This window comes from Poecilia reticulata, chromosome 19 (genome assembly GCF_904066995.2).
Source record: "Poecilia reticulata chromosome 19, P_reticulata-male-v2, whole genome shotgun sequence".
NCBI lineage: Eukaryota > Metazoa > Chordata > Actinopteri > Cyprinodontiformes > Poeciliidae > Poecilia > Poecilia reticulata.
In genome coordinates this window covers 7,910,469-7,928,194 of record NC_088848.1, presented here as the reverse complement: position 1 = coordinate 7,928,194, position 17,726 = coordinate 7,910,469, and the positions used below count along the sequence as shown (strand labels likewise).

Genomic DNA, 17,726 nt, shown 5'->3' with positions numbered 1-17,726 from the left:
AATATTTATTTACTTTCCATATGTAGGACTATTCTAAAAATGAACTCTTTGAGTCAGTTTTTTTCCCATTGAACGAAAGGGGGCGCTGTGACAAATATCACGGGAAACCCTGTTGCCGTTCTTAAAACACGAATAAGAGAAGTAGCCTCTCTGATTGACTGTTTCCAAGGAGACCGCTGACACCGCCGAGAACTGGGATAAGGCTCCGTACTCTAGGAAGGTACGTTTATTTTTATTTATGCAGTTTAGTGCGTTGAATTGTGCTAATGTTGACAATTAGTTCGCTCATAGTATCTTATTTGTCAGTGTGTCGCCACGTACATAAAAGGCTTTATGCAGGCTACGATGTTAACGCTAACCTGCATAAATTCAGCCTTTCAAGTACAAACAGAACATGTAAAGACTTATTCGTAGTCGTTCATTAATTCCATTTGTTATTTTAGCAAGTTAGAGATTAGCCGCTGTTAGCCTCCCACTACACGTGCATGTAAACAGTGTTTTGTCAAAGCCATACCTTGAGATAAACACATCTGTGTTATTTTACTGTATGCACCAATTTGATAGAGCTCTTAATATCAATACAGGCTTCAAGACATATTGTGATCAACGTCATGCATTTTGAATCAAAAACGTATTACGTGCGGTGCAGATAAGGTTTTCTCATTCATACAGACACCATCAGAATGTCGTTTTTGTTTGACTGGATCTACAGAGGGATTAGCAGTGTTTTACAGTTTTTAGGTGAGTACCTTCCCTTTTTATCCAACTTCTGAGAACATAGCAACTGAATTACAGAGAAATAAACAATTCATCACCCAGTCATTAATGATTGGATCCTTTTATGCTGATGTTTTTTGCAGTTTATTTTTATTTAAGGGTATAAAAGAGTAAACAGGATTGAACACCACACTGAGTTCTTGAAATATAAAACCATAATTTTTCTTCCATTTTCATGTCTACCACATCAAATCCTGATTAATCCAGTGTGTGGGTTTAACAGGACAAATTGTGGTACTGGATGCTCATCTTTATTCAAAGCTTTTGGCTCAAATTGTAACAGAGATGGTATCAGGCCCAAATATCTTTACAGTTCTTATGCATCATCAATTTGTGAGCACAGCGTAAACTGCAGTAATATATGTTCCTTTTAAGAAGCATAATAACAAATCTTTCTTTTGTGGCCCCATTACAGGTTTGTACAGAAAGACAGGCAAGCTGGTTTTCTTGGGTCTAGATAATGCTGGTAAAACAACACTCCTGCACATGTTGAAAGATGACAGACTTGGACAGCACGTACCAACACTTCATCCAAGTAAGCACATGGTGTGAGGGCAGTATGCCATATAAAGCTGACCGGATACTTCTTTTTTTTTTTTTTTCCTATTTTGCTTGTTTGGTCTTTTGTTTCTATAATTTATTAATATTGTAAAATTATTAAACACGGTCATATATACAGTAAGTGTTCCTTTTTGAAATACATATTGTGGTCACTGTCAAGAAGAAGGAACATCATACCCCTGAATAAATTACTATTTTCATGAATAGATTATCAAAATATAAACAATTTAAATAGTTAGCTGATATATTTCATTGCTGTTTTAAAATATAATAATGGCCATTTCTCTACTTTGCATATTTTGCCAAATAGGAACGACTTAATCTTTGCTTAGAACAAACACCTTATTATTTCGTAATCAAACAAACTTATAACTTTACTGTGGCTGTAGGATTTTTTTCCTCGTGGTCTCTATCGTTATGTGAGTCGTGGTCTTTTATTTCCTTTTTAATTCGATATGTGTTGCATTGTCTTCAAACAGCCTCGGAGGAGCTGACAATTGGTGGGATGACATTTACGACATTTGATTTGGGAGGACATGTACAAGGTGAGCTCTAAGCCAAAACTCGTATTTTTCCGTTCTGCGGTCAGGACATTATAGATCAGTATTGTGATTTCTATTTCCCAAAGACATGTGCGGCTGTTCGTCGTCATTATGTTAGACAGCGTCAAAGTGCATTACTGAAGGAAAAAACAAGTTTAAAGGATCATCAGTGGAAATGTAGTTGTCAGTTTCTCATCAGGTATAGAAAGCTACTCACTTAGTGTTTTCACTACACAAACCAAAGCAATATTCTTTTCATGTTCAACAAGGTTTCTTAAAAGGTTTGACAGTTTCTGCAGTACTTATTGCCACCACTTGGTGTCACTGCATGCCCTAAAATCCTCTATTTTTATTTAGTAGCATCTCCAGTATTTGTGCCTTGATTAGACCTTTACGATAAACAACAAACATTTTTTTGTATTTTTCTTTTTAGAAAAAAAAAAACTACTAGTCATTTTAAATCCCACCAAGTATCCAACCAGTCTAGTCAAGTTTATTAGTATAACACATTTCAGCAACAAGGCCGTTTAAAGTGCTTTACATCATAAAACATCAGACAGTGAAGCATAATTAGCCAGGTCTGGCTAATTATGGCTAATTATGCTTCACTGCTATGTGTGGAGGTAAGACAATGGCGGCTCCTGCATCATGCCGTGGGGCTGCTTTTCTTCACCAGGGATATGGAAAGCAGGTTAGAGCTGATGTTAAGATTGACGGAGTTAAGCACAGGGACAATCGTGAAAGAAAATATTTTAGATGTTGCAGAAGGCAAGACTGGGCAGGATGTCCACCTCCCTGTAGGACAACAACTCTAAATATACAGCCAGAGCGACAGAGGAACGGCTTAAATGAAAATATATTTTTCATAATGAGCTATTTATTTTGATGAATACTTTTCAGATCGCCGACTTTGGAGTGGCAATCATGAAAGCACCACTCTAAAGACTAAGGATTATTTTTCAGAAGTGTTCAAAGATGACATCTCTTTGTGACAGATGGATCATTTCACTCTTGCGTTGAATTGCTGCAACCACAGTCAAATTAAAAGGAATTTCTTCTTCATTTGCAGCTCGCAGAGTTTGGAAGAACTACCTGCCAGCTGTGAATGGCATTGTCTTTCTTGTCGACGCCGCTGATCATGAAAGACTTTCAGAATCAAAGACTGAGCTTGATGTAAGTTCAAACACGGCGGCTCCAGGATGTTTCTGTCAATTTGGATTAAAACTAATAGCCACGCTGCTGATGGCTGTGGTCCTCTAGGCTCTGCTTTCAGATGAACCCATAGCCAGCGTCCCGGTGTTGGTGCTGGGGAATAAAATCGACCGTCCGGAGGCCATCAGCGAAGGAGCGCTGAGAGGAGCTTTTTGTCTCGATGGTCAGGTCACAGGAAAGGTAGACATGTGCTCAGAGTCTCGTCCTCCACCCTTTGAATCATCACATCCGGTTTATCCTAATTCTGATCAACAGGGAAACATTTCTGTGAAAGAGCAGAACGTTCGCCCGCTGGAGATTTTCATGTGCAGCGTTTTGAAGAAACAAGGCTACGGGGAAGGCTTTAGATGGCTGTCGCAGTACATCGACTGACACAAAGGAAAAATCAGAGAGGATCTAACCGACACGTTCACATGAAACTCCACGAAGACTACCAAGAAGCGACAGTTGTAATCATGTTTTAATCATATTTTCACATTTGAAAACACTATCTTTCATCATTTAAATTTCTCTATGCAAACAAAGAACTGGTTTATTAATGTGAGAAAGCATGTTTAGTACCTAATTATAATATATGAAGAACCGGATGATCTGCAGGAGTGTAGATTTGTGTTCCGCTGTCCTGAATTATTTATTGTTTAAACCATCAGGTACTTGATTTAATATTTATTAGTTGGTGTATGATGAAGCATAAAGTCTCGCTTATATTGCACTGAGGGGCTTAAAGCCTGTCGGATTTCTAACAGAGATGGCAGGGATTTAGATTAGATTAGATTAGATGTTTGGAACAGTTCCATGAACAAATAAAGAAATAGAGAGGATTAATTTTGATCTGAATTAATCAGATGATACGCAACCTCTACCTCCAAAGCACAAAGCCAAATATGTATGGTAATTTCCTGGGGATTAACAAGGAGATAGATTGGGGTTCAACAAAAATATCATCTTTGCTGAGCACTAAACCAGAATGACACCAAATCCCCTTAAACCAAAAAGGGAGGGTACGTCTGATAGATTCAAGTTAAACGTCTCATTAGTGGCAGACGTTTGAATTTCTCCTGCCATTTATTGAGTTTTTATTTATGTATGTTGCTCAGAGACAACAGCATAGGTACAAGATCTGTTCTAAGAATATCAGTTGCACCTTTTGGTTGCAGAAGTCTTTAAATGGGTTTTAAACGTTCCCACAGTGATTAGCCAGAATAGCGTCCTATATAAAAACACATGAGTGATATTTTCTCCTTAGCCTTACAAAGGACGAACACAGCAGGTTGTTAAGTGTTGCAAAATGACGCATTCTGATCAATGAATGTGATATAAATGTAGCAACGCAGTGATGCGCAAAATCCAAAGAGCAAAGTTCAAAGGAAGCATCTTTGCATTTATTAAATGTTGCCTGACTAAATTTTCATTTTCATTTCATTTTCAATTTTCATGACAGGTTAGAGCTTTCTGGCTTTTTTTTACATGTGCAAAAGCAATAATAATAAAAAAAAAAGCCAGATGCATTAAAACATGTTTACTGCCGAGTGCTGAATATGCGCCCTATCATCCAGACACATATTTGGAGGAAGGTAGTCTTTTAACACGGTCCCCCACTTGGGTAGAAGTACCAACATTATTTTAAATTTGGGAATGAGTTTCAGAAAAAAAAAAAAAAGTTTTCTTTGCACAAAGAACTAGCTTTAAGCCAAATAGTGACACCTGTAGCAGCTAGAGGACAATTTAAAGCTCACCATCTGTAGATCCAAATAAAAATCCAACATAAAGGTGAACTTTAGCTGCACACATCGTCTTCCCAATGTTATTAACTAATATGGAAAATGAAATGGGGCCTAAAACTGAACCCTGGAGTTCCCCTTTCAGAAAACTGGACTTAAGTTCATCTCTTATACCTGAAAGGTAATTTCTAATCCTCATCACTCAAACCAGTATTAGTGTCATGGGTAATGAGCACAGTACCATTAATGAGTAGCTTGCAATTAATGTCTTTAAGAAATTATTTATTTATTTAAATACTGAGAATGAATGAATGGCAGTAATAATGACGTTCTCTAAAAATGTAAGAAAGCAATAAAGAAGTACAGCCAGCGGCAACGTAGCATCCAATCGAGTGTTCTCCTCTGGATGTGAAAATCAAAGACCGTAATTAGTTCTCCGCCTGTTCGTCTTTTCAATTTGTTAGTATTAAGTGCGGCATTAAATGCAGCCTCTCCATTCTGCCACTTCCTGTTAGTTATGGTCTTTCTTTAATTAAGCTCTGATTTAAGTCCAATTTAAAAGTGTGGAAAATTTAAACAAGAGCTGGAAATTAATGGTTAGTAATATTTTGATGTCTAATTTGCATTTAGCTTTTAAGTGCTTCTAATGTACTTTTTGATTATCTGAAAAGATATGAGAGTGCACTTTGGGAGACGAATAAAAACGTCTGTTGTGGTCCGTTTCATCATTTTGTCGGTGTTCTCCATTGATAAGAAGGTTTCAGTTTTTGTCTCTAAAAACCAAAAGGACGAATATTATGCGGCATTTGAATATAACAGATTTCTGCATCTTTTATTCACAAGGTAAACTTTTTTTTTAAAAATTGGTGTAATAATGACTCAAATAAGAAATGAGTCACTTATTCATATTTTATACAGTTTCCTTCCATCTATTTTGTTTTATTATTTCAAAAACCTACTCTACCAGTTGCTGAACTTCCATAAATTATATATAACACAGATATAAATTCTTGTACAGTTGCCATCTTTGAGCAGGCACTAGAAAGGAAGAATGTTGTTTGTAATATAACGAATATTTTTGGGAGAAAAAAAAAAGTTCAGTGAATTTAAACAAGAAGTTGCATCCAGCAGAATAAGATAGAAATCTAGTTCATGTAAGTAAATGAAATTACAATAAAATCTGATTTTTATATCCAAAGAGTTTGTTGCTTGTGATTTTATGTTCTGTCTTATTGACCGTTGCTCCTTATTGCGTGAGGTTATGATACATTTTGTCGTTTTTGTTACAAAGTTCTCACTCCAGTGTTTGTTTCTTCGTGTTAAACAGTGATAAAGGACTTGACACCACGACGCAGCTTTAGGCCCCAGTGCCTTTATTTGTAAAGTGCTCAGCATAGAAGTACATTCTTACTAACATGCAATACTAAAAACAAACATCTGCCCTGTAGATAGCATGAACAAAGACATGGCAACAATATCCTCATAGAAAACAAAACCAGTGTGAATTCAAGTATACACACAGAACTTCAAGTAATGCACTTTTTTTCTTTTTCTTTTTTTTTCTTTACAAACACAAAATCCAGTATTTCCAAGTCGCGAACCCGGAAAAATAGCCGTTGCGGCACATTCTCTTCGACGTGGTTTTAGAGTTAGCAAAGGACAGCAGCTTCTTCTATTGTGTTTGCAGTTTGAGTCCCCAAACTGGACATGTACAGTAGGCCATGTAAAGCTGTGTGCATCCATTTTAATTCAGAAAACATACACTTAAAACTGTGTTGGTTTGTGGTGCAACTCAGTCACCGAAGGTGGCTCAAAGTCAAAGCAACATGAAATCCTCTAAAGTTGTACACTGGATGTATATAGATGTTGATTTTTAAAGTACATAACAACTGAATATCTTCAAAGAAACAGTTTGACAATTTAGTAAATATGATTATTTGCTCAATAATCAGGGATTGATAAACCACTGATTGCTTTTTCAAACACCAATTTGGTGGTGAAAATAAAGTTCACAAGCACCAATTGAAAGACGTATAGTAACATTGCTTCATTTTCTGTTTTTGTCCTTGTAGATTTAAACGTTTTATTTGTCTTTTTTTTTTTTTTATAGATATTTTGACATTTCTGAGACTGTATTTTTGCTTCCTTGTGTTATCAGATGCAGACTGTGTGCCGTTTTTACAAAATGCCACTTTTTTAAGATCCACACACAAAATGACAACTTTTCCGAAGGGAAATAACTTCTGGCATCCAATGCTTCAATAGCTGAGAGGCACAGTCAGAGCTTTTCGCAGCCGAGTCATCCTGCAGACACTGGGGGGAGAGGAGGGATTTCTGGGACTGCCGGATGAATCTGTGTTCAGGTTGCAAATCTTGAATGCCAAAAATCAGAGCACACTTGCTAGGAAAAATATCTTTAAAAATTTTTTGTTAAAATGCTGATTTTCTAACTTCCAGTTTCAACTTTGCTGTGCTGCATCGCTAAAATTGAGCTCTGTAGCTACTTTTGCACACTCAAACAGCGCTGAAGCTCACAAGATTTTTAGTTTGCATCTCTGCTTGTTAAAAAAATAAATAAATTTGCTGGTATCATGAAGTTTCTGTCTGGAATATGAAGGTCTTAAACCCAGAAATATTTCAAATGTCCTAAAAAACGTTTTAGATTTTAAGTTTCTACAACACCACGCTGATTTTTTCCCCACAGATCAGCTATGAAGCTAAAAAGTTAGATGGTATATGAATATACTCACTGTATTTGTTGATGTAACTGGCTCTGTATGTACTTTTTCAATAATAACTGTTAATATTTGTCCAACACAAATATGAAAATTGGGGTGTGCATTTATATTTAGCCCTGTTTACTCTGGAACCACTAAATAAAATCCAGTGCAATCAATTACTAGAGAATATGGGATAATCAGTGTTATTCACATGCTGTAGTTGTTGTGCTGAATTGGTTTGACCTATAATTGAAGGAAAATTCATTTTAATTACTTTCCGCTCTTTACTCAATATTTACTCTTTATTGTGGTAAATATTGTAGTATTTACTACAATATATATTGTAGTAAATACTACAATATACTAGTAAAACTAGTAAATACTACAATATATTGTTCTTGTTCGATGTGTAGTGTAAAAAAAAAAAACCTCCGATTTTGATAAGTTATATTTGCTAGAACATTTTCAATTTTGGTGTTGTAACTTTCTGCAAAGTCTGGCATATAGTACTTTAAAATGTAATTTTGCACTAAAACTACAGATGTTTATCTCTACTTTTTTTTTTTTTAGACAAATCTATAGTCTTTAAATTCTCGCCTCTCATTTGTCCAAGAGTGGTACCGATCATCTCATCTAACTATTTTACAGAAAACAAATAAACTTATCTCCCAAAGTGTCAAACTGTTTGTTTCATGCCCGATCTCTAATAGTTCCAGTGAGATGGCAACTTTAATACTTAAGCAACTGTTTACACAATACAAAATTACTTGTAATCTCTCTATGCATAGATGGTGATAGTACAAGATACAAACTTTTACGGACTTTACTTACCAATGGCGCGACAGTCAGTGGCTACCCCTTTTTCAGGACAGAAAAACACAAAGCTCTGTCGCTCAAAAACAGAGTAAAGGTTGAAGCAATTACACGTATCTAAGAAAGAAAAATAACCGGCCATCGTCTTGTTATTGAACCTGTCTGGCACCTCAAGATCAATAATAACTCCATTCCTCTCCAGTTCTTTTCCAAAATCCACTCTTTAAGGTGAGAGCCATGCCTGTTGACTTTTAGGCCAGCTGCTGTGCTCTCTGTTCAGGGTCAGACACTTCTACCAGATGTACCCTCCATCATCTGCCTCGCCCTCCTCCTCTTCCTCCTCCTCTGCTTCCTCCCCGTTATCCTCTGCCTCCTTCTCCTCTTCATCTTCCCATCCGACTCCACTACCAAAGTCCCCAGAATATCCAGTTACTTCATCTGGAAGAGGTTAAATAAATATTTGCGTTACATTTTTCTAAAAGTACGTTTTTTTTGTATTTCAAATGTTGCTTAAAGGACTTAAAGGACTGCTGGTTTATCCAAGTGACACTTCAACAATATGAAGCTGATGCCCAACCACCAAAACTTATAGAACAGGCGACAAACTGTTTCTGCAACCTGATTCTGTAAAAGGGAGAAGCTTTCTGGGGGAATTCAGCTGAACTGAAATAGAGTTTATATCTGAATCCAGACAAGTTACAGAGGGAAGGCAGAATAATGGGTGAGGGAGAAACTGGAATGGAAAACTTAAATACAAACCAGCAGAAAGAACACAGGGGAAACTGAGGCAGGGAAACCAATTTACAGAAAAGGAGGTGAACTAAGACTTAAAAAGGAACTATAAACCAAACAGAAAAGACTAACACAGATCTAAGAGAAATGAATTTAATTGCACAAACTATAAAACTCAATACAAATGACTGAACAAATATGGATAGACACTAGTATTACTAAAATGAAATGTCAAGAAACACAAGAGAAAACCAGAAGACAAACACACAAAAGATCATGACTTCTTAGAAATATTGAAAGAAAAAATGGATACAGACATGAACTGTAACGATTAAAATATATTGAACTGAAGACATGAAGAGAACAAATGATCTGGCAATAAATTATAATATCAATTAAAAAAAAATTATTTAGGGTTTGGAGAAACAAATCAAAATAAAAGAAGTAAAGCTTCCAAATTGTCATAGCCTTACCACAGTCTGGGTTTCCATGAACTCTGGAGCCCATCATCTCTCCATGCAGGTCGACACACCAGCATTCCCCTCGGCTCTGATCACACTGCACTTTCCTGTAGTAGCCGTCCTCATCACAACTGGGAATATAGGTGCCTAAAAACATTATTACATTACATTATTATTACTACCAGGTTCAAGAAAAATCATGAAAAGCATGCTAATGATCTCCACCGTAGATGATTGAAGGTTCAGACATTTCCAGTGTACTTCGGTGACCCAGGCTAAAAAAAATATCATTTTTTTTCTTGCATAAAATAACACAGTTTCTGTTTATTTTGCACGTGTATGGACGTGCTGTCGGACGTCATCTCACACTGTAAGTCTGTATGGTTTGTGTTTCCTTATGCCGTGAGAGTGGCACGTTAAAATACGGTGACAGCCTCTGTGACAGAGCTCCGCTTCTTCAGCCTCCCCCAGGACAACCTTGTCAAACTCAGAGCAAAGTTTTCTAAGCGGCACCGATCCTCCCTGACCCACAACAAAAAAAACATAAATAAAAACAAGCGAAAACAGACGCAGGATAAGTTGCCCAAGTTTTGAGTTGAAAACAAAAGCTCCTGCAGTGTTATTTGCCGCAAATGCTGCAGTGTGGGGTTTCTGCCGGAGTCAAGTGTCTACATTAACCTTGGTCTTTCCAAAAGCCAGCACTGCCCTCTAATCCCCTCCAGCCTGATTAGGACCTAATCCGTGCTGTGTGCTTGTGATCTCTTTAATTAGCCCCCTGCAGCTTGTTGTCTGTCTTTCGCTTCTTTATTTCACATTTTTACCTGGAAATTTGCAGTGAGTGTGATGGCAAACGCGGCTGAATGGCGTGACTTCAACACATTTGCATAGCAGTGGCATGCCCTAGAAGGGATTTCAGATGACTACCCCAATGAGCTTATGTCCAAAACGTGAGCTTAGGATTTAACACACATCTCAAACTTCACGGCGTCATGCAGGAATAATGCATTTACCGGGTTTCTTCTTGGCTGCCTGCTGCACTTGGATCCTCTCCAGCTCGGCGAGGCACGGCGGCTCTGCGAGAAACGAGACGAAAAGTGATGACGGACAGAAACCCGAAAGTGCTCTCCTCAAACTTTATCTCAATCAATGCTCTTCATAATTACACGTTTTGCCCGTATCGATTTGCTTAAGAAGTCTTGTATTTCAATCCCTGAGCTTTGATTGATCGAGGAGGGTTCAGCTGAAAGAACATATGGATGCGGGCAGAGACGTGGGACAAGGAAGCAAGGCGCACTTTTAGATAAAAGTAGAAACAAAGAGGACACTTTGTGTGGAAAAACCACCAAAGCAGCAAATCCTTGCAAGCATTTATGGAAGTTTACAGAAAGAGGAAAAGTTTAATCCTGTTTAACTGCAGAGCTAATGTAAAGCTTGTCACACACACACGGTGATAAGACTGTAAACCAGAGATTTTGTCTTGTGGTTTTCTTGTTACTATCCATGAAAGATTTCAAAATACTGTCACAAAGGGCACTTCAGCATTTTGAGATTTTCAAGTAGAAGCAAATATTGAGGCATAGTCAGGCATTAATAAATAAGCTATGCTATTCTTCTTTTCAAATTGGTTTTATAGAGAGCTCTGCTTCACTGTCTGCAGGATTTTACTGTATTAGTAAATGTAATTTAGGTGTACAGAAAATATAATTGTTATATCATAACACAGAGTTACATTTTCTGTTTCTTCAGAAATTAGAAATACTTTTGCTGTGTGTTCCTTTTAAAGATTCATCTCGATAAACAGAAATGGAATCTCAAGGTCAAAGCGTTACAAAATTTCATGATCAGAAATCAGGCAAAATGAAAATCCTTAATTGGAGAATCTCTAAACAGAACTTTCTATACGTTTTCATCAAAGTTAATAATGCTCTTAAGCTTGCAACCTCGTGCTACATTCCAATCGAAAAGGGTTTAATTTGTTCAGTCCAAGGTTCTGATGCAAGGGAAAGTTGAAGGAAGAAGGTGAAGAATTAAGCCCTCGGGGACTTGTTAGTGGAGAAAATCAATCAGGAGAACTGTTGTTTGGATTTCAACCTCTAATCACGCTGAGTCTGTTTGTCAGACTTGGAGGAGAATGAATTAATAGAGAGATGACGCAAATCAGCAAACTCCTAGAAAGGCTGTAGGTTCGGCTAGCAGACAGTGGAATTCACCCGCTTAGTTCCACACACAAATTGAAAACATATTCATACTAAAATATGTTTGTGACAAAATAGGAAAAACTCAAAACGACGTGAACGTTTTTCCAATGCTCTGTGACTCAAACTTTCTTTAAAGCACGTTTTCTTTAACCCTGTCCAGTCCGTGGTCATATTTTAATGCCTACAGTGGATTTACAATCAGTTTCCGCTCATTTGTTTCACCTACTTTACAGCCACCCTGCCTTTCTTGCTCTACAACTCGGAGGGAGATGAAGACGCCTACTCTCAGCTCCCTTCTTGCAAAGTTTTGACTCACTTTCTCTCCAGAAGCAGAGGCACCACTCTGCCGTGGAGACCTTCCCATCCTTGTAGCTGTCACAGGAGTTGAAGAAGGGCCGGATGCAGATCTCATACTTGTCCAGGTTAATGGCGGCCAGCTCAGTCTGGTCCAGGTACAGGTCGCCGTTGGTGTCCAGCTTGGAGAACATCCAGCCGATGGAGTCCTTGCAGCTGGCTACCAGGCTTTTTTCCAGCACTGTTTAGAAGGAAAAAGTGCACAGCGACGGTTTGTTTCGGGTTTTCATGGCAGAGTTAAAAAGAGTTGCAAGTTCGGAGTTTCTCTAACCCGAGGTGGCACCAGCTCCTGGCTTGCCAGAGTTGTTTTGCTTCGCATTTCCATGAAGGAGCTGGAACCAGTCCCTGAGGCGGTCGCCCAAGTCAGCCAGATCCTGGCCGGTGCAGCTCTCTGGGGGGGAACAAATACGGAAATCCCAAGAATCAAAGTCTGGCACATCCTCCACAGCAAAATGATTTAGCTACATCCCTTAAAGGCAGACAGGAACTCTGTGTGAAAGACACTGATTTTATTACACAGAAAAGCTTTCTATCTGCACTGTTAGGTCTTTGATTGATTCAAACCCCTGATCTGCCAATCAGACAAAACGTTATTTTTACAACTAACTCTGAGATAGGAAATCACTTTCACCCAATCGAAATGCACTTTCACTTTCAAGACACGCTTCTTCCAGGCTGCAGATCAAGTAACATTTCATATGTTTGGCCAATTGGCATTTTTACATGCCCCTGAGCCTCTGCAAATCAATGGTGTTTGGGTCCTTTGATTGATTGTGTACACTCTAAATAATTAATTACTACCTGACTGAAAGAGCAGGAATCCACCAGAGGAACCTTTGGCTAACGATAATCCCTAAGTATTGGTGAGTATTGATCCCACATTGGGACCAAGAGTTGAGTGGATTTGTCTAGTGAGAAAAGGAGACGAAATATATTTCTCTTTTTTTCCCCCTCACTCCCTAAAAAGTAGAGAATTTGATCAGAAGTAGATCTATGTATCAAAAATATTTTCATTCTCGTTAAATAAAATTGATTTCCTTTAATTGTTGATAAATATGAAGATTTTCTTCTTAACTATGGAGTTCTGGGGGTTCAGTGGAAAAGATGGCATATATATAGAATCACAGAAGCAGGATGAGCTCATTTCACTTCAACAAAGATTTTATTTGTTTATGTCCATCTAAATGAGCAGTTTCTAATGACAGATTGAGAGTCATAAGTACTATCTTAATATCTTAGGGAAGATTTTCTGCAGAATAAAAAATTATTTCAGCTCAATCTAATGTCACAGCATTTTGGTGTCCTGCAAAAACCTTGGTCAGAGTGTAAAATGTGTGCAGATGTGTGCAAAGAGACACATTTTTAAGGGTAGATATTGCTTCAAAAGACTCCCCAAACCAAGATGCATGAAAATGCAGCAGGTGAAAGAAAGGTACTTGCCGCGTCTCATGTCAGCGTTCGCAGCAGGAGCAGTGGCGCAGGGGCAAAATCCGGAACACATGATCCTCAGGTCTTTACCTGAGAGGCAAGCCTGCTGCTCCAACTTGCACTGCGAGAGAGGGAGGGCGAGAAAGGCACGAACCGAGATAAAATATTTATGAGGCTGACCGCAGGAAAGCGAGATTGTTCATTCAGACGAGACACTGCACTTAAAGGGAAGGCAGCGGGAATGAGCTGTCATTTTCTGCTGTCTTTCTCATGCAAGGTCAAAATTAAAAAGTGCACAGTAAATCGATAGAGTCCTGCTGGTGGACGGTCCACGGTGACGCCGTTCTAAAACAACGCCTCCCCATTAATCACAAGGCCTCGCTCAGACCGCTTCACATGTCTTCCCGCAAGCAGTGATGAACTGCCGCCTTGGTGCGCCCACGTACGTGTCAGCGTGGCAGGAAACTGCACTTGACTGGTCCTCATGTCATTATTTAAGGACTTGACACAGCCGCCATCCCTTTTATCTTATATATATGCGTATGTATGTGTGCGCGGGTGTGTGTGTGTGTTTTCTTACCTCTGAAGCATAGTTGTGTCCATCGGAGCCACATACTGGTGAAGATGCAGCAACAGGGCAAGGCTTGCAGCTGCTTTCACGTAGCTCTTGTTGTTCTGACTGTTTAACTCTGAGGATGAGAGAGAAAAAAAGAAAAGATACTCTTTCTAGCATTCACATCTACAAAATACAGTCCAGGTCAAAAGGTTGCAAACACTCAAAGCTGACTAGAATATCCACTGTTTGGGCTTTTAAGTATTTATTTTTGGCCTTTCTTCTTCCGGAGTGGAGACTGTTTCTAAAATTTACATTTGTAAATTTTCTCCTATTGACACAGGATGACAATTGTGCAATAAATGTAACAATACTTGGTTAAACATCCATAAGAAAGTTGTGGAGAAACTGCACACATTGTGGTCATCAACAAGCTTTGGGCAAAAAAATGTAATACCTTTCAGACCAGTTTTCTCAACAGAAACCGCAAAGCTCATTTAAATTTGCTCTTTATTGTTCAGTGAAATGAACCTCAGCATGATGCTGCCAAACACCATGTTTGGTGGTGTAATGTTCTCAGTTTTCATAGGAAGCGCTTCGTTTTTGGTTTATGCCTTCACACACTCTGCTAATCTTAAACTCACTTCACAGTTGCTCCAGAATGTCTCAGTTTGTGGTAAACCTGAGGCTTGGTGGTTTTCGGGTTGTACTTTACCAATTCTAAGAACAATTGTCAAATATTCAATCAGAATTCATTTTAAAAATCCTGCTCTGCTGCTTTCTATAATTGGAGGTAGCTGTTTTTTTTTACATTCCAAAATAAATGTAATTTTAATACAGGTGTGCAGACCTTTTACATCTCTAATATTCATAGCAAAAATAATTAATGAGGCTTTTTTATGATATGGAGTGGGATGACAGGTGTGAGTGTCCTGATGTACAAACTGGTTCCATACAACCAACCGGCTGCATGCAAAGTCAAAACATGACTGCCTGATTACACAACACTGCTTCATGATGCTTCCTATCAAGTCATTGACAACAGAACTATTTACGTTGCAGTTGTTGGCTTGATTGTTCCCCTGACTGCGACCAAACTCAGCCACTCTTTTTGTGTTCATCTTGTTTCCTCAACTGGTTTTGTCAGCGAGATAAAATTCCATTCCACACACCTCCAAGGCAGATATATTTCCTAGGAGTGTGAAATTTAAATCAGACACAAGTGAGAAAATATTTTTGTAATTTCTTTGAACAGATCCAATATTCAACAGCTTGTCCTTTTTCAGATTTTTATAGCAGCCAACAAACAGAGTCCTCGTGTTTAGCAGGTAACAGCATCAGGCTCGGCTGCTATCGTCGCTTTTTACTGGTGCCGGGATGATTTGGTGCAGCTACATTCTCACTCATTATCCACCGTTCGACACACATCCCCCCCCACACACACACACACACTCCCACCCACACACCCCTAACCTCCGCTCAGCAGCGAGTCTGTACATGATGCACTTTATTGAAAAAGATAAACCCCTGTCGCTGCAGATAGACTTCTCAGGTAGTAATAATTCACTCCATTAATTCGTTTCAGGCGGCAACACTGCTCATTTGCTTTTCAATCAAAGTGGAACAAATGAGCTCAGGGGAAGATAAATGCTTTTAAAAAGATGTCTACAACTGAACAGGAAAGATTCTTTGTGAAGAGAGAAACCTACATGCGGGCGCCGCAGTGCCGCGCAAAGGTTTACATACATAATACATAATTATACATCTTTACATAAAGATGATTATCTTTAGCATAAACTTCCTATTGTCAATTTTGATGGGATTAATTGTGGACTTGTATGTTTTTTTCAAGTCACGGTAGAGCAGTTGGTTCAAAATCTAAATCACCCTTAGGTGTGAGTGTGTGTGTGTGCATGGCTGCTTGTCCTGTGACAGGACTAATGACCTGTCCAATGGCTGCTGGAGAAAGGCACCAGCTCCCCAGCGTATAGGTAATAGATGGATGTTATATTTTCAAGGTGGAATCACTGAGTTTTATGAATAAAAATAAATATGTGAGTATGGAATGTATTGTGGATTTTTCTCTAAATCAAACTGTTTTAAAGTTATATATAAAGCCTGATGTACGTGGATAAAATGCCCCTCAACTAGCTGCACAAAACCCAAAAGCTTCTTTTAAAAACATTAAGAAGCTGCTGGAATAATTCTGACTTAAAAATTTGGCTGCTCTTCTTGCAGGGCTCATTTAAATCTGTTCATGCCTCGGTGCGACTCAGCTTTCATGCAATGTTTATGAATTTTTAATGGGGTTGAGGTCAGTACCATTTATGAAACTTAATATTAGGTGCATATTGATTGTAAAAGAAAATTTTTCTGGGATTTTGGGATCAGTGTTCTTTCGAGTTGTGGTATTTGGTAAGTTTTGATTGTTCAAGCTCAATTTGTAGTTAACGTGGCTACAAGCTGTAACATTTCCTCATGTAATGTCATACATCTCCAAATATTCTTTAATCTAAGAATATAAAGCTACACAAGTTTTGTTCTTTCCTTTTTTTCCCCCAGCACTGTATCTGCTTTGGCAATAGTTCTAAGAATAAATGATTCAGTGTGGGGTTGGTTTACCATGATTTTAAAATATCACAGTTTCAGAAGCTTTACTTTTTCCCCCCTCACAGTGTTTCTGCAGTTTCAGCCTCTTTTAAACAGACACCAGAGACATTCTACAGTTTTCTTAAGCTGTCCACCAAAAAAACAGCAGTATATGTACATTGTACAACAGAATGATTTATATATATTGTTTAGGTCTGTCACATAAAATCCCAAGAAAACACACTGAACTTTATAGCTGTTACAAAGTGGAGGGTGTTATAAAAGGGTATTAATACTTTGGCAATGTACTGCTTGTCCACTCAGATCACACATCATCTTTTGCAGACATAAACCGAGGTCCATTCTTATTCAAGGATTGAAACCTTTCCTACCTCTGCTCCAGTTTCTTGCGATTGATGCATGTGGCCCTCTGGTAGCCCTGAGCAACGCACACCTTATGCCGACTGCACTTCACATTCTGGCAGGGGTCCTTAGTGGTGTCGACAGCTGTGAATGCATAACAAAAATCAACATTGCAGATGCAGAGTTGTCAGTCACAGCTAAAAAGTTTGAAATCTCTTGTTTTTTCATCTTCTGAAAAAGAGAGACATGTCATTGCTGTTTGTTCCTTTTGACAAGGAGCAAGTGTTTGGGGGAATGATTTAGAATGCGCAAAACAGGGAGAGCTGCCATTTCTTCGTGCAGCATTATCGATTTCTGTTGATTCAATACGCCGCCTGAAATTATTTTTTGTTCTTGCAAAACTATGTTTCGTACGAGCAAGCGAGCGCAATGGAAATCAGGAAGTGCGCGGTGGAAAAATAATTCCAGCAGTGCTTCACAAATGAGCCAATTGTCTGCACTGCCAAAAACATTGACGCCCGGTTGTCATTAGTGAGGCGGCACATCATCTGTAGCAGTGCCTGCAGTCTCAGGCAGTTGTCTCTGACTGCAAGGAAACCTGACAGCACTGATTGAGCATCTTCTCCTCTCGGCTTGCCACATCTCACTTCCCCCACGTCAACTCGTCACTGTCTTTCCCCATCTTGCCTCCACTCTCTCTCT

General features: G+C 38.6%; 2 protein-coding genes across 2 annotated transcripts in view; one reads left to right on the top strand and one right to left on the bottom strand.

Moving 5' to 3' along the window:
• The first annotated feature begins 112 nt into the window (after positions 1–112).
• sar1aa (secretion associated, Ras related GTPase 1Aa) lies at positions 113–5,538 on the top strand. Its single transcript, XM_008436903.2, has 7 exons — positions 113–220; positions 673–741; positions 1,193–1,312; positions 1,818–1,883; positions 2,950–3,053; positions 3,141–3,272; positions 3,348–5,538. Exons 2-7 carry the CDS (start codon positions 684–686, stop codon positions 3,462–3,464), a joined length of 597 nt encoding a protein of 198 aa, XP_008435125.2. The 5' UTR covers positions 113–220; positions 673–683; the 3' UTR covers positions 3,465–5,538.
• A 631-nt stretch (positions 5,539–6,169) lies between these two features.
• Positions 6,170–17,726, bottom strand: part of LOC103481456 (SPARC (osteonectin), cwcv and kazal like domains proteoglycan 2) — a 41,725-nt gene continuing 30,168 nt past the window's right edge. Inside the window, exons 3-10 of the mRNA XM_017310809.2 lie at positions 17,054–17,168; positions 14,100–14,208; positions 13,532–13,640; positions 12,363–12,482; positions 12,054–12,272; positions 10,550–10,612; positions 9,552–9,686; positions 6,170–8,784 (exon numbers count right to left, since the gene is read on the bottom strand). Of these exons, the coding sequence (XP_017166298.1) occupies positions 8,639–8,784; positions 9,552–9,686; positions 10,550–10,612; positions 12,054–12,272; positions 12,363–12,482; positions 13,532–13,640; positions 14,100–14,208; positions 17,054–17,168 (1,016 nt within the window). The 3' untranslated portion in view covers positions 6,170–8,638. The remainder of the gene's footprint in view (positions 8,785–9,551; positions 9,687–10,549; positions 10,613–12,053; positions 12,273–12,362; positions 12,483–13,531; positions 13,641–14,099; positions 14,209–17,053; positions 17,169–17,726) is intronic.

What these genes read in the sequence shown, in the direction of transcription:
- sar1aa (XM_008436903.2), top strand. Translation starts at nt 684, where the DNA reads ATGTCGTTTTTGTTTGACTGGATCTACAGAGGGATTAGCAGTGTTTTA. An exon ending in TTTGGGAGGACATGTACAAG is followed by an intron (nt 1,884 to 2,949) that starts GTGAGCTCTAAG and finishes CTTCATTTGCAG; the next exon opens with CTCGCAGAGTTTGGAAGAAC. An exon ending in AATCAAAGACTGAGCTTGAT is followed by an intron (nt 3,054 to 3,140) that starts GTAAGTTCAAAC and finishes GTGGTCCTCTAG; the next exon opens with GCTCTGCTTTCAGATGAACC.